Source organism: Alligator sinensis, unplaced genomic scaffold (assembly GCF_000455745.1).
Source record: "Alligator sinensis unplaced genomic scaffold, ASM45574v1 scaffold717_1, whole genome shotgun sequence".
Taxonomy (NCBI): domain Eukaryota; kingdom Metazoa; phylum Chordata; order Crocodylia; family Alligatoridae; genus Alligator; species Alligator sinensis.
The window spans coordinates 1,400,702-1,415,610 of NW_005841961.1; the positions used below are offsets into that span (position 1 = coordinate 1,400,702).

At 41.8% G+C, this 14,909-nt stretch overlaps 1 protein-coding gene across 1 annotated transcript in view; it reads left to right on the plus strand.

Moving 5' to 3' along the window:
- Window positions 1-14,909, plus strand: part of CNBD1 (cyclic nucleotide binding domain containing 1) — a 182,996-nt gene that overhangs the window by 45,051 nt on the left and 123,036 nt on the right. The window contains exon 3 of the mRNA XM_025200242.1: window positions 3,099-3,231. Coding sequence (XP_025056027.1) covers window positions 3,099-3,231 — 133 coding nt within the window. The remainder of the gene's footprint in view (window positions 1-3,098; window positions 3,232-14,909) is intronic.

Below are 14,909 nucleotides of genomic sequence, written 5' to 3' on the forward strand. Positions count from 1 at the left end.
TTTGGAGCTGCAGATAGCACCCCCTGTCATCAGGGCAGAAAATGGGGAGCCTCCTGCCTAATTAACGCCATGATTTGTATCATCAAGGTGTGGCAGGTGAGAGAGGTGGCTGGTTAGCTCAGGAACAGGTGGGTGGGAAGGCCCCTGGGTAAACATGCCTTAAGTCAAAATGTAACTTGGAGCCAATTTTCCCATAGGGAACAACATTATAAATGGGGGATTGGTTCCTGAACCAAGGCCCAATACCCTATTTTCACCAAAAATAATCCATAATTTTGTACTCAGTGAATTATAGATGAGTAATACAGCTACATTAATGTATTTATATTGTAAATAGCAATCATTGGATTTCTTTGAGGTGTCTTTGCTGGACTTTTTGAAGGGTTCTTGGTTGGAGTCTTCTCAGGAACCTTGGCTGCAGGTTTTTCTGGAGTCTTGTCTGCTTTCTTGAAAAAAGTGTCCGAGGAAGTTTGGACAGATGTTCTTCTGAGAGATGGGTGACTCAGCGAACTTGTTCACTGGTGTGGCGTCGTGTCAGGTCAAGCGTCATAAAGTTGAAACCAACATCAGAAAGTCAAAACAGAGTGTCAATTTATAAACATTTTAAGTGCCATTCATTTGAATCAAAATGCTTTGAGTCAAGGACTGCTTATATCTTATTCTCTCATGTACAGGTGGAGTCATTTGTGATAGACTTCAAATACAGTCCTTCCAAAATTTTCTGTGGTGAAGTTAGGCCCTTTAGAGCCCTGTTCTGAGTATGTATGTGTCTGCAAAGAGATCCTAGGAAATTTTCTGTAAACTCCAATGAAGGTGGTGCAGGTGGGCAGTAATGTAACTAGGGTGGCATTATCAAATTCATTGGGTGGGGAGGGAGAGAAAAATAACAAGTACCACTCCAGCTGCACTGGCAGCCAGAACTCACTGCTGCCCCGTGCATCACTGCTGCTCAGGTGCCTAGCTACTGTTATATCTTTTCAGATAGGGTTCTGCACAATCAGATAAATTCAGGAATTCAACTCTAGCCATGAGTTGCTGATAGGTTTCAAGTGTTTTTATGTTGAACTTAAATTTCCTTCCTTGTTTGTTTAGACTCTTCAGGTTGAGGTTGATTCTGGTCTCTTAAAAACATTCAGAGACTAGAGAAGCATAGTTTGTTCCCTGTTGATTGTTATTTTTCATTAATAAACAAGTGGTGATATTTGGGCTTTGAGACTGATTAGATGCCTCCAATTGCTACTAAGTGGCACAGGGATAGGTGGGTGAGCAGGGCACGAGTCCCAGATGCTGCTTAAAAGGGGGATGGAGGATGCCAGAATGGAGCATGGGGTGCCTCATCCTCCCAGCCCCCCAGTCTTCCTAAACCCAACAGTAAGCAGTGACTGTGTGTGTGTCAACAAATGAAGAGCACTTTGAGACATGCAGTCCTGTGCAGCAGCAGTGGCTGAAGTTCACTTTTGCAGGGGGAAACATTTGCTGCTGAGAACAGGAGGGTTTTTTTGGCATTCCATGTGTGTGCCTGTGGTAAAAAATAGTGACATGTCCTGCTATCATCAGTAAACTTCAGCTGCTGCTTTTATGTGTGCCTACTACCAGACCTTCTGGAGCCAGAGAAGGTACAGGGAGAGGGATGCCTTTTTTCTATCATGGTCAGGGGATATATCTCCACATGCTATTAGCATGCAGCAGTAAACTGGCACAGATCATGCTAGAGTTTATTGCTTCCAGGTGCACCATTTAAACATGATCTGCAGCAGGGATCTCTGGGTTGGAGACCCTGGAGGGTCAACCTGCCAGCCTGGGGCTGCTCTGACCCAGCTCAACATGTTGAGGGGCTGGCTAGGGAATGAGGGTGCACCAGTGTCGGGCTAGCTGGCAGGCACCCCTGCACTGAATCACCCTAACGCCCCAGCCAGCCGTGTCAGCCTCCACAAGTGCACTGCTGCAGAGGTTTTTTTTTTTTGTTTTTTGTTTTTTTTACTCCACAGTAGAATCGTACTTGTTAAAAAAACAAACAACCCCCCCAAACCAAAAAAAAACTTGTATTCACAAATACTAACTCCCTGCAGAGTTTTTAGTTCCCTGTGGCCTAATAGGGCTTTTACTCCATGAGATTTTACTCTGAAGCTAATTAATCTACTCCATAGTAAACATCTAGTGTAGACGTGCCCAGGATCATGACTTTTATGAGGAATTTACATTTGGTTGCACTCACTTCCTACCCACCATATATCCATAATTGCTATGTAGTTCTTTGCTGACAAAAAGAAAACATTATGTGCTGAAAAGTAAAACAGCAATTAATGGAGATTTTGCAAATGATAAATGTTATATTGTACCATTATACAAACCAACATATATAATATATTCTGTAATATCACTGTGTATTTTTCTCCCTCCTATAAGGGTGATATAATTTCTCAGACACTGGATGAAGTCTTGGCTAATAACCGATGTGATACTCTAATGTATTGCAAATAGCAAAAAGTCAAATTTACAGGATAGGTGTTAAGCCACTTCAGTGAAGTGTGGCTAATATTGTATAGTGTACAAGTGTATTCTGTCAGTGTGACCCAAGCCTTATTAAACTTAATTGTAAGTGCAAACACTCCCTTTAAAGCATCATTCTTTTGCTTCTGAAGGCAGCTGTTTTTGATTTGCTAAGCAGCAGCTTTATACTTAAAAGGACCAGAGCCACTGTGTTGCGAATGACAAGATTGACTTTTGAGTATGATTTATGCAAGGAGAAACAGGATGTCAAATTAAGAAGTCCCCCCTGCCCCTGCCCCCCATAAAAGAAAATTGTTTCATCATTTTTAAAGCAGTTTATAATTAAGAAAACAAACTTCTAATCTCCATTTCTCAGGATTATAGTACTTTATAGTCAAGTACCAGCCTTATCAGAAATGGTTAGCAATTTGGCTCTGTTCTCACAAAGAAAAACTTCTTAAAAATAAACATCATGCTTCTCCAATTGGTTTGATTCTACAGCATTTAAATAAGCAAATACTGTTTTCATTTTTTTCCTTTTATTTTGATTCTTTTTGTTTCATTTTCAAAATGTTTACTTTAACGTTGAACATGTAACTCTCTTTCAGGAAATAGCTAAGCGTGGACAACTTGCCAAAGAAGACTTAATTCATGGTTGTAGCTATTATTGCAAGTGGCCGATGCTATATATATCCCAGTTAACACCACATTTGCAATGGAAGCAATATCTTGCAGGCCATGGTTGGTTGGTTTAATTCTATTTTTATTCTGTTGTATTGTAGATTTAAAAAGCGAAGACCCACCTCCGCCTCTTTTGGAGCTTTTTTTTGGCACAAATGCAATATAGTAATAGATTAGATATCATTAAGGAGGATTCCTGTAAGTGAGGATTCCTGTAAGTGTTTGTTTCCTTAAATTGTTTTAGAGTTATTTTTCTTATTAAACTTCTTTAAAGAAGCATGCATAGGCAGAATTTAGAGGCTTTAACATTTAGTCAGTTTATATAGAGACTGCATGATATAGCTTTTAATCAGCCAGTTTACTGGAGTGAATTGTATCTATAATCTGCATTGAAATAAAAAGACAGTGACTTTACATGATTGTTTGATTAACCAGGTGCTAAAAGTGTTTATCTCACTCATGGCATTGAGTATTGCCAAGTATGATTTATCAAATGCAACTCCAGCATGTGCATTGAGATTTACTAGAATTAGATGATACAGGGTTTACTAGAATTAGATGATACAGGGTTAAAAAGTGTCAGATTAATTCCATATATTATATGCACTATCTTCTCATAAAGTATCTTTTTTCATTTGATTTTATATAACCATTTTTGACTGGTCTTCTTAAAAATATTTTCTTCAACATGCAGTTGTGTATGGATGTATGAATATGCATGAATAGAAATATATGAATAAATAATTTTTAATTCATGTAGGTATATATATATTACTGTCTTTGGTCATAGTGGACATCTTGAGCAAAGAGATGTCTTTTGCTTGTATTTAAAATCTTATTGAATTTATATGGCACAGCAGTAATACTCTGCAAAGGATGGCATTGGTAATTTGCCAGAAATCAGTGTGTTGTGTATAGTGTTGCATAAAAATGACTTAGTCTGCAGTTATCTGTTGGGTAGATGTATGACATGTTGAGGCTACTTCTTTTTGTCCTTAGTGACTTCTAGCTGTATCAATATAGTAAAAAAGCCTCCAAGGATTGTACCTTCACTGAAGATGTAAATAAATTAAACTGTGTGATGGAACTCTGTTTTTAATTTGGTCAGCAATTTGCAGCTTCATTATTCCAGAAAATGAAAATTATGACAGAAGAAATAATAATACTGTGTTCTAAAATTAATACTTTCAGGTTACATTTTTACATTCACAGGGCCTGATCTAAAATCACCTGGCTTACTTTAAGCTGAATGATTAAAAATTGGGTCCTGCTTGTTCAGACATTCACTGGTGTCAGGAGCTGCACTAGGAAAGCAATCTAAGTATGTTGGGGGTGGGGCAGGCAAGATTGGGGGGTCTAGTTGATTTGAGGGGGAAGGGGGTTTTGGGCCCAGGTGGTGCTGGAGGGGAATGTGGGTCTGCAGAAGAAGCGTTGTCCATCTGGAGGTAGGGGGGTAATGGGCTAAAAATAACCTAGTCAAAGTTGGATGCAGTAGGAAAAGTGCAGCCCTAGTTCTGGGGTGGGTTTCTAGGCTTTCCCAACCCCAAGGCTAAACTTTGAACATGTACAGACATTCATTAGATTGGGTTAACCTATTCCTGATCTAACTTGGTTCACCTCTTAGGCCATTTGTACATATCGGCACTTAGATAACCTAAGCCTAGGTAGTTTGTACTTACCCTTAGAGGTCAGGTAGATCCTGGTATTCATAGTCTGTTCACTGTAAACAGCTTTGCAATTCACTGAAGCTGCATACTTAAAATATATATATGGAATCATAGGACCAGGAAAAGGCTGCTCAGACATATCCACCATAATATGGGGATTTAAGGAGAATTGTGGAAATAAAATTAGACTCATCTTCCTTAATTTACGTGTGATGTTATTGTCCCCTCCTATCATTCTAATAGGCCTATGTCGGAGCATGTCTTCCAGCCAAAGGGGAACAATACTGATTCCCTCTAGAACCTTTTAACATTATTTGAAGTGTTGCCTGAAGGCTGTCATTTGAGCTCAGTGCAAGATTTGACCTCTTTGTGCTAAGAATGATGTCCCCACAATATTTTCATCCTTACACTGTCCGCCTTGTTAATTGGAGATATTCCCATAAACCTCGGTATTTTTGTTTCCTGTTAAAATGTACACTGTAAAATAAGCTATTGCAAAGGAATTGCACTTGATTACAACACTTGACCTTTGCTTTTAGATGATTAATATTAAGAGCACATAAGCAATGGGTCATGCATCGTGCTGTAAGCACAACAGGTGTGCTTTTAAAATTGGTTTTGCACCTCTAGTGAGAACAAAATCCCCAACTTATTCATGAAAAACATAATTTCGCATACAAATGGAAAATTGCCCAGCTTTCATATGCAAATATAGCTTTCTGCAAGAATGTGGATGTGTGTGTACATTTCTGGGAGTGCCGCCATTGTATTGAAATATGTGGTCCAACTAGGTAAAATGCAAATTAAATATTCTAATTAACAAAGACTTGAGCACAGACCAGCACATTTTAAATATGTTTGTTTTTATTTGGGTTATCAGATTCTGCTTTCGCCTGCTCTGTTCTCTTACTAACCTAATTTTCATCTACTACCTGCTGTCTTTGTGCATCTGCCTCTCAATTAAGCCTTACACCTGCAGTGGTTTCATTGTACAGGCTGCAACCATTAACTCTCTCTATTACAGTTGGGTTTATTTAATTCCTCTTATGACATGAAAATGAGACAATATACTTCTAAAAACAACAGAAATGGAATGCTTCCCATTTGCGTGGATTGTTGGTTAACAAGATGTTTAATTAGAATGATTAAACAATAAAGATATTTGGATTTTGTTTTATATTCTATTTAAAACATATTCCGTGTAATTAATCAAGTCCCTAGAAAGATGGCTGTCATTATTATTCCATTTTACAGGGGCACAAAGCGATTAAGTGAGCACAGTAAGTCAGTGTCAGATATGACTAGGTTTCTTGACAGCTATCCCCTCACATTTACTGACTTCCATTGAGCCTGATGGGAGACTCCCAGGATACATATATGATGAGAAAGATTGGAAAAGACAAAATATTTGGCACAAGCATTTTTCCCAGCAAGAGAATATGGTTTCAAAATCCAGCAAAAACATATATAGAGTACAGCCAGAACAGATTTCGGCTCAACTGGAGGAGATGTCTAATGAGTTTAAATCAGTATACACGCACACCTTAGTTTAAATGACAGGTGTAAAATATTTGTTTCCCTTCAAATTAGCTTGTATCTAAACCTAAATTTCTCTCCTTTTCATCTTCAAGGTAGAGAGACTATTTTGCTCTTTAGATTGAAGGTGTTTTACTCCTTCAGACAAGTGTCTTGAATGGCCCCCAGATCTCAATGAGCTCTTCATCTTTGTTTCAGTAGATTTAGGGTTGTACCTGTCTGTTAACTTTGGATGTAGTGGTATAAAATTTCATCAGAATGTCATCGTATAAATTGTGGGAGCACTTGCAGTTTGACAGTTGGCTGTTGTCCACTTGCAAAAAGGCCTGCTAGGATTTTACTCTAACTGATAATGTGCTTTGGGATGAAAGGTACTAAAAATGAAATATTATGGCAGTATACTATTCTTAATTGGGATGGCTCCTTATTAGAAAACTCCCAGATAACTAATTTAACCTAAAGATAGTGTATTTTAATGACTGTTTTTTAATTGACCTGAATTAGCATAAATTCTGCATAATGATTGTTAATTTAGTAGTGCTAAGTAGGTAAATGGCTTTTGAAAAAAGTGAAATTTTAAGTCATTGGAGGACATTATTGCCCCTTTGAAGTAGATGGCACAACACTCTGTGCATTCACTGGGCAAGAATCCATTGTCTCCTATCACAGGAAGCTGGCAAATTGAAATATAATGATATAGTATATAATTTCTCATAAAACACGATCTTGGCTAGTTTCCAGAGGCATCAAGACGAACATTAAGGAATTTACAATTTTCTGTTGGTAATTTTGCCCCTCCTTGGTTGTCCCATCATTAATGCTGCTTTACGATAGTGATGTTGTATGCTCGTTCTTTGAGGTTTTTGTTGACCATTTCACCTCCACTCTGCAGGTGTTTCCATTCTCATGCATCTTTGTCAGCATAACACTATACTTTTCCAAACAGCCTTTTGCTTGAATGACAGCCTTCCTAGCTAGAGAAAGAAATTACACACAAACCAGTATAAGTGGTCAGAAACCAGTTCAGAGCTGTTATACAACAAATATTTAGTGCACATAAACTGTTTTCAAAGTGGCCAAAAAACAGTTAAGATAAACCTGGATAGATGTAGTATCAGACTTAACTAATCTAGCTTAAATCAGTTTATTGAACTTCTGTCACAGATCCCTTTCAGATTCAAGTTAACTCATGGTCCCCCAGCATCCCAGGATGCTTTGCACCTCCCCTGCAAACCCCGTGCCTCACAGAGTGGGTGCACTAGACTTGTCCCAAGCTGTCTGCTTCAGCTGAGCAGGAAGGGGTGCTCTGGCTTCTGCCCTGGGCCACTGCTGGTGTGTGCCTGCATTTCTGGAATCAAAAGTAAATGTCTGTTCACTTGATCAGTTCAGTGTATATGGCTTAGACTAACCTGCAACAATTGAATCAATTCAGCCTTGGGCTTTTTGACTGTCTGTACTTGGCCCCTGAGTCCCCCTTCCTAACCTGTCCATGTTTAAGTCCCTCAAAAAGACTTATTCTGTCATGATGTCTAGTTCATCTAATTAACTTGTATAAAGTCTCTATTTCTTTTCCCTTTTTCCTTAACTCCTTTTTACATGTTGCTTGCCTCTTGGACTGTGAGATCCTCATGGTGAAAAGATGAAGGTGCTGCCATAAGCAAAGAAGGGTTGATTTTTCTAAAATGATCCTCTCTCAGAATTCCCATTGAGTTTTGAGAGAGAATTACTGGGTGCTGAAAACATGACTACTTATTCAATACAGGAGTTGTTGTATCTGCTTTCTTGAACATCTGTCTCCAAATAACTAACATTAATGATAAGCAGAAGCCAAGAATACATGTGCAAAATTGAAAGCTCATCATTATCCTTGTCCTCCTGTTCTTTTGTTAAAATTTATGATCTCTTGTTCTATCATTACCAACTCTATGTTAACTAACACAATAAATAATACAATATAAACAGGGATATCTTATTCATTCCAACATACAAAACATTTCAAACCTCTCTCTATGTCTTTCTCTGCATCTTTTTTTAAATGCTCATTAAGATCTAGACTACAGGCAATGAGTGGTAAAATATATTTGGCAACAGTTTTAAAGTTCTGAGCATTTTAATTCAAATAGGTCAGAGGTGGAGATTATTTCTGATGTGAAATAATCCCTTGGCTGAAATGAAGTTTAAGTCACCACTCAAAGGATTAACAGTAATAAGTTTCTTAATGAAAATGGTTTTCTAGTAAACGTGGAATTCATTACTCCAGGGATAGGTTTCCAGCCTTTTGAACAGGTTTCAGTGAATACATATTTTTTGGCAGTTTGGGCCAGTTCAGCACATTTCATAGTTGAGTAACTCTGGATAGCAGAGAAAAATGTGCATGTTTTGCATATATTAACCAGCATTTACATTTCTACCATTCTTGAAAGGAAATAACTCAGTCCCATAAGGCAGAAAGACTCCACAGTTCCTCATGACTACAATTAAATTAAAACTAGAGAGAGAATGCTTACCTCCTTAAAGAAAAAGAAGGTATTATTAGTGAGTCTTAAACCTGGTGAACTTCCTTTGGCTATCCAAGTATAAGGGTATCTGTATATTTGCTTAGAAGCCAAAAAAGGAGAGAGATTTAATAAAGCACAAGTTATGACTATTGTTGTAACTGGCTGTAAACAAATAATAATCTGTTGATAAAAATTGAATATTTTCTGTCTTTACTATAAGCTAAACCCTGAGTTTTCCCAAAGTAATCTGTTTTAATGGCACCAATCATCTATTTACTGCCTGGAAGTACCCGGGAGGGCAGCGGCATCTTTGAACCGAAAAATAACAAATCATATACCAGAAATCAAACATTTACTGTAACATTTAAATTTTATTCCAAGAAATATTTTTGTCCTGCTTTTATATAGAGGTGATTTCATAATAGCTCAAAATAAAGTCTTACTCTTGTAGTGTGTGTATGGGTGTGTCCCCTCACCCAATCACCTGCAAAAAGACCCCGGGTGCCTCGCCCCCAGACCTGGGAGGCACCAGTCACTGAGATGAAGGGTGCGGGGCGGGGGGCAGTGCACTCTCCTGTGGACCCAGAAGTGGACTGGAAGTGCTTCTGGTCCACTTCTGGGTCTGCTGCCGAGCGTGCTGAGGAGCCCCCCACACTCCTGTGGGACGCTTCATGATAGTTGCACCAGATCTCAATGTAAAGGGTGTGATTGACTTATCTTGGAGTATTTCTAATGATTCTTTTGGTGTGAAAAGAATAGGCTGATCCTTGTTTTATTATTTGTTCATTTGCATTTTCTGATTTTCATTCTGTACTTTGTTTTACTTATTTCCTTTCCTCTATAGACAATTTTACAATTGTCTCAAATTTTTCACACTGAGGTAGTCACTAGGAAGGCTTTCATGAAGTGTTCCTGTCAGTTATGGCACTTATCATCAATATTTGGCCAAACAGGAAGAAAAAGAAAAAAGCCTTTTTTTTTATGATTTCAAATTTGGAGCCAGCAGCCTGAGAAATAACTATTAAAACTATGCTTCTTGACAAGGTCATCTTTCCCCCCAACATTCCATATCAGACAACAATTTAATATCAGAGTGGAGTACAAAGTTAGAGCATATTCGTACCTTTATGAAGAAAAATAGTGGATATAAAATAGCTTTTTATCTAGTGGAGAAAACTAAACTAGGTGTGTCTACACAGGGGTGTAGGTTGTAGCTGTGTTGGTCTAAGGACATAGGCAGACAAGGTTCTTTGGGTGAATCTGATATCTTTTATTAGACCAACGTAAATAGTTGGAAAACAATTATTAAGCAAGCTTTCGGGTTCAAAACCCTTTCTCAGGCTAAGGAAGCTTCAGCAGTTGGTGTGTACTCTTCCTGGATGGAATGAAAAATAAAGAAGCCAGCGGGTGGGCTGGTATGCATGCAAGACAGGTAGTCAGTGAAAATGTAGATTGAGGAATCAATGGGTGACAGACAGGTGAGGGAGGGGTGGAAGAGAGAGAAGGAGGATGAATAGTGGAGAGATACCTGGGGAGTCAGATGTCAGGCAGGTTATAATGTGTCATAAATCCACTGTTTATATTTAGTCCATGATCTCTAGTATCCAAGAGGTTGATGAAATGGAGTTCATAGGCTCATCACTGGGAGGTGGTTTGTAAGTTTCCTTTGAGGATCATGAATGAGAGGTTGGAGAGAGAGTGGTTTTCTTGTGAGAAATGTGCCCCCACAGGTAACTGGGTATTCCCGTCTTTGATAGATTTGCAGTGTGCATTCATTCTGGTGCACAGTTGTTGTTTGGTCTCTCCTACGTATTTTCCATCAGGACATTTTTTGCATTGGATGAGATATATTACATTTCTGGAGGTGCAGCTGTAAGATCTGGGGATGCTGATGGCTCTGTTGTGGGGTGTAGTAATAGTGGGGGTGGGGGAGATGTGTTGGCAGGTTTTGCATTTCTTGTCATGGCACGGTCTGGATCCTTTCGGTGTGTTCTGGGCTTGAGGAAGTTTGCTTCTGGTGATGAGGTTAGTGAGGTTCAGTACTTGTTTGAAGGCTAGGATGGGTGGTTCTGGGAAGATGTTTTTAAGACCTAGGGTCTCTTTCTAGTATGGGTTGTAATCGTTTGAGAATTTTCCGTACAGGTTCGAGGGAGGGGTGATATGTCATAACCAGCGGTGTGCAATTTTGGGGGGGGTTTCTTCTGTACTGCAGCAGTTCTTCATGTGGTATCCGGGTGGCTCTTTCAAACATGCAATCTCTCTCTCTGGAGGAGTGTCCTTGTTGAGTGAAAGCCTTTTTAAGATTGGTGAGGTGGCAATCCCGGGTGTTCTCTTCAGTACAAATGCGGTGATATCTGAGGGCTTGGCTGTATATCACAGCTTTTTTGGTGTGTTTAGGGTGATTGCTGGTTCTGTGCAGATATGTATGTTGGTCTGTGGATTTCTTGTATAATGTGGTCTGTATTTTATCATTCTGGATAAAATACTATGGGGACCAAAATAGCCCCACAGTATGCCAACCTTTCTATGAGCCACCTGGAAGAAGACTTCCTCAAGATGGCTGCTGTCACTGCTTACCTAGGGCACCAGGGTGGTGGCATTGGTAGTAGTAGAAGGGAGCCCAGAAGCATACAAGGAGCACTCCCCTGTCACCACATGCAGCCCCTGCTGCTGCTGCTGCCATCCACATATCCCAGCTGTGCCGCTTGGTGATGACAGAAACCAAAGAATAGCCTAGGGTGTGGGCATGCATGTGTGTGCGCATCTGACTTGTGGTTTTGTGTGTATCCCTCTTTGGTCCCCTTGTAGCTCAGCAGCTCCCTGCCCCACTTCCCATGTCACCCACGCACTTCACATGGGCCCTTCTGCAACCCAGCAGCACCCCACTCCCTCTCACGCTTCACCTTCTGTTGGGGATATCAGGAATACCTTTGGGATTGGTGGGTGAAATGGGGACCAAGGAACCATTCCAGTAATTGGCTTGATTTATTAATAAACTACAAGCTTGCTTCACTTACAGTATAACATAGCATACCGCAGAGGCGCAACTGCAAGTTGTGGAGAACTTCAGTGTCAGGATCCCCAGAGTCCGCTGGCTGGGCATCTTGGAGGTCCCAGGAGAAATCTTCGACAGGGTGTTAAGTGCTGTTGGGTGAATTCCAGCACTTCCAATTTGCTGCAGTTGCTTACAGCTTACAGCTGCACCTCCAGAAATGTAATATATCTCATCCAATGCACCAAATGCCCTGATGGAAAATACATAGGAGAGACCAAATAACAACCGCGCACCAGAGTGAATGCACACTGCAAATCTATCAAAGACGGGAATACCCAGTTTCCTGTGGGGACACATTTCTCACAAGAAAACCACTCTCTCTCCAATCTCTCAATCCTGATCCTCAAAGGAAACTTACAAAACACCTCCCAGAGATGAGCCTATGAACTCCACTTCATCAAACTCCTGGATACTAAAAATCATGGACTAAATATAGACATCGGATTTATGACACATTATAACCTGCCTGACATCTGACTCCCCAGGTATCTCTCCACTTTCATCCCCCTTCTCTCTCTCCTCCTCCCCCCCACCACTCCCCAGCCTCTCTCTCACCCATTGACTCCTCAGTCTACATTTTCACTGACTACCTGTCTTGTATGCATACCAGCCCAGCCTCTGGATTCTTTACATCTCATTCGATCCTGGAAGAGCACACACCAACTGCAGAAACTTCCTTAGCCTGATGAAGGGTTTTTTAACCTGAAAACTTGCTTAATAATTGTTTTCCAACTATTTACGTTGGTCTAATAAAAGATATCAGATTCACCCAAAGAATCTTGTCTGCCTGTGTATCTACACATGCATTTACACAAGTAAGTGATTTTGGTTGGTGTCTACATGTGCAGAAACCTGGCAGCAAATTTTCTGCAGGGTCCCTCACACCCTGCTATGTGCCCCTAGGGCCACCAGGTCAGCTTCAGGCTGATGCCTCATCTGGCAGCACCTGGCAGCCATCTTTAAACGCAGCCCTGCTCTGTGCTCTCTGGGCAGCCTATTCCTGTGCTCAGAGGAGCAGCATGGCATGCACAGATGCAGCACATGGCAGCTGTATTAGTGCCTACTGTATCTCCCAGTGTTATGGATGCCCCAGCCCCTGGCAGCAATAAGCAAGGTCCCAGGATCCTGCTTGTCACTTTGGTCACCCTGCTGGCCCACTGTGCTGACCGTCGCCTGGTCCACAGCCTTCTCGCCTCACCCGGCTCCCCTACACACAGCAACGACAGCCTGCCTGCCTGCAGAGGGCCCTCCCAGGGCCCCCACTGCCACCGTGCAGCTGCTGTCATCAAGGACACTTGTGAGGGGCTCCCTGAGGCCACAGCCAGGGCCACCATCACCCTCCTGGGTCTCCAGCCCTACCACCTGTGGGCCTGCCATGCCAGCCAGCACTGGTGGCAGCACCTTGTACAGCAGACCTGGGATGATGAACAGGGGCTTGGTGCCTTTTGGTTGACCCTGACCACCTTCAGGGACCTCTTCCAACAGGCCTGCATTGCCCTCCAGGACCTGCTGACAAAGACCATCCTCCATGTCCATGACCCCCAGGTAGTGGTGGCAGAGTTCTTTGCATTAGGGATCCCCCAGTGAATCCAGGCCCCGGACAGGACCCACATAGCAGTCACCTGCCTGCCTCATGGAGACCTATTATAGCTGCAAGGCATTCTACTCTGAGGTCCTGCAGGCCATCATGGACCACTGGGGCACATTCACCCATGTGAGCACCGGCTGGGCAGGCAGTGCACACAATGCCTGTGTCTTTTGAAATTCCAGTCTAGCCATGCTAGTGGAGAATGGGCACTTCACACTGGGAGTGGCAGACCTGCAGCTGGGTGCCATCGTCATCCCACCTCTGCTCGTTGGAGACTCTGCATACCTCCTCCTGCCCTGGCTGATGAGGTCCTACACTAGCCACCTAGACCCCCATCAGGCCCACTTTAATCATTGCTGGGGCTGGGCCTGCACCTTGGTTAGGTGCGCTTTCAGCTGCCTCAAGGGCTGCTTGCGTTTCCTCATTGCCTGCCTCAAAGTTGCGGAGAACCTCCACTGGATCATCATGGTAGGTTGTGTGCTGCACAATATCTGCAAGGCCAGGGATAGTTGTTCCATGAGGCCTGGGCAGAGGAGGCATGGTGCATGGAGGCAGCCTGTCAATGGCAGCTGCAGCAGTGGATGCCTGCGGGCAAGGTCCCAGGAGAGCCACGCAACTGCCAGTGGAGGCCAGGGCATCAGGTGTGGGAAGCTCTGGCAGACCACCTTCGGGAGCACTCCTCCCTCTATCCCACCTGCTCCACCACCCACAGACCCCTTGCTTCTTGCCTATGCACCCTTTTATCTGCCTTTCTGTCATCTGACACTACCAGGGAAGGAATCCTGACTTATCTGCACATCAAAGAGGAACTCACAAAGACACTGTCATGGACCCAGAGGAACAGACTTCCACCTTCAGCTTCCTTTGTACAAAATGAACTTTATTTTCTATATGTGGGGACATTTTACCATCTTTAATTTTCCCCGAGCTTGAGGAAGGGTGTGTGCGCCTAAAAGCTTGCATAAAAAGGCATTTTTTTTTCTGATTTCTTATTTGATCTAATAAAAGGTATTGTCTCTGAACCAAGAGTTCAAGAGTTTTGCATTTCTTTTTGTCTCAGACCAGCACAGCTACCAAATACATCACTGATTTCCTATGGGATTGTTTAACATGTTGAAATGTCTATTACCAGGGGTGTGTGAAACAGGCTGTATTTGATTCAGATTTGGATTTGGCCTGAATTGGGGACAGTTATTCAATTAGCTGATTTGGATCACTATTCCTGATTTGATTCGTCGAATCTGAATCTGAAGATTCGATGACGATTCAAAGAATCACTGATTCATCCATAGACAGCTTTAAATGTTTTTTTCTACATATCTCAAGGTACCAGGCACGGCTCGCAAATGCTGCGATGATGGGGTGGATGGAGCAATTGACAGGAGTGCGGGGGG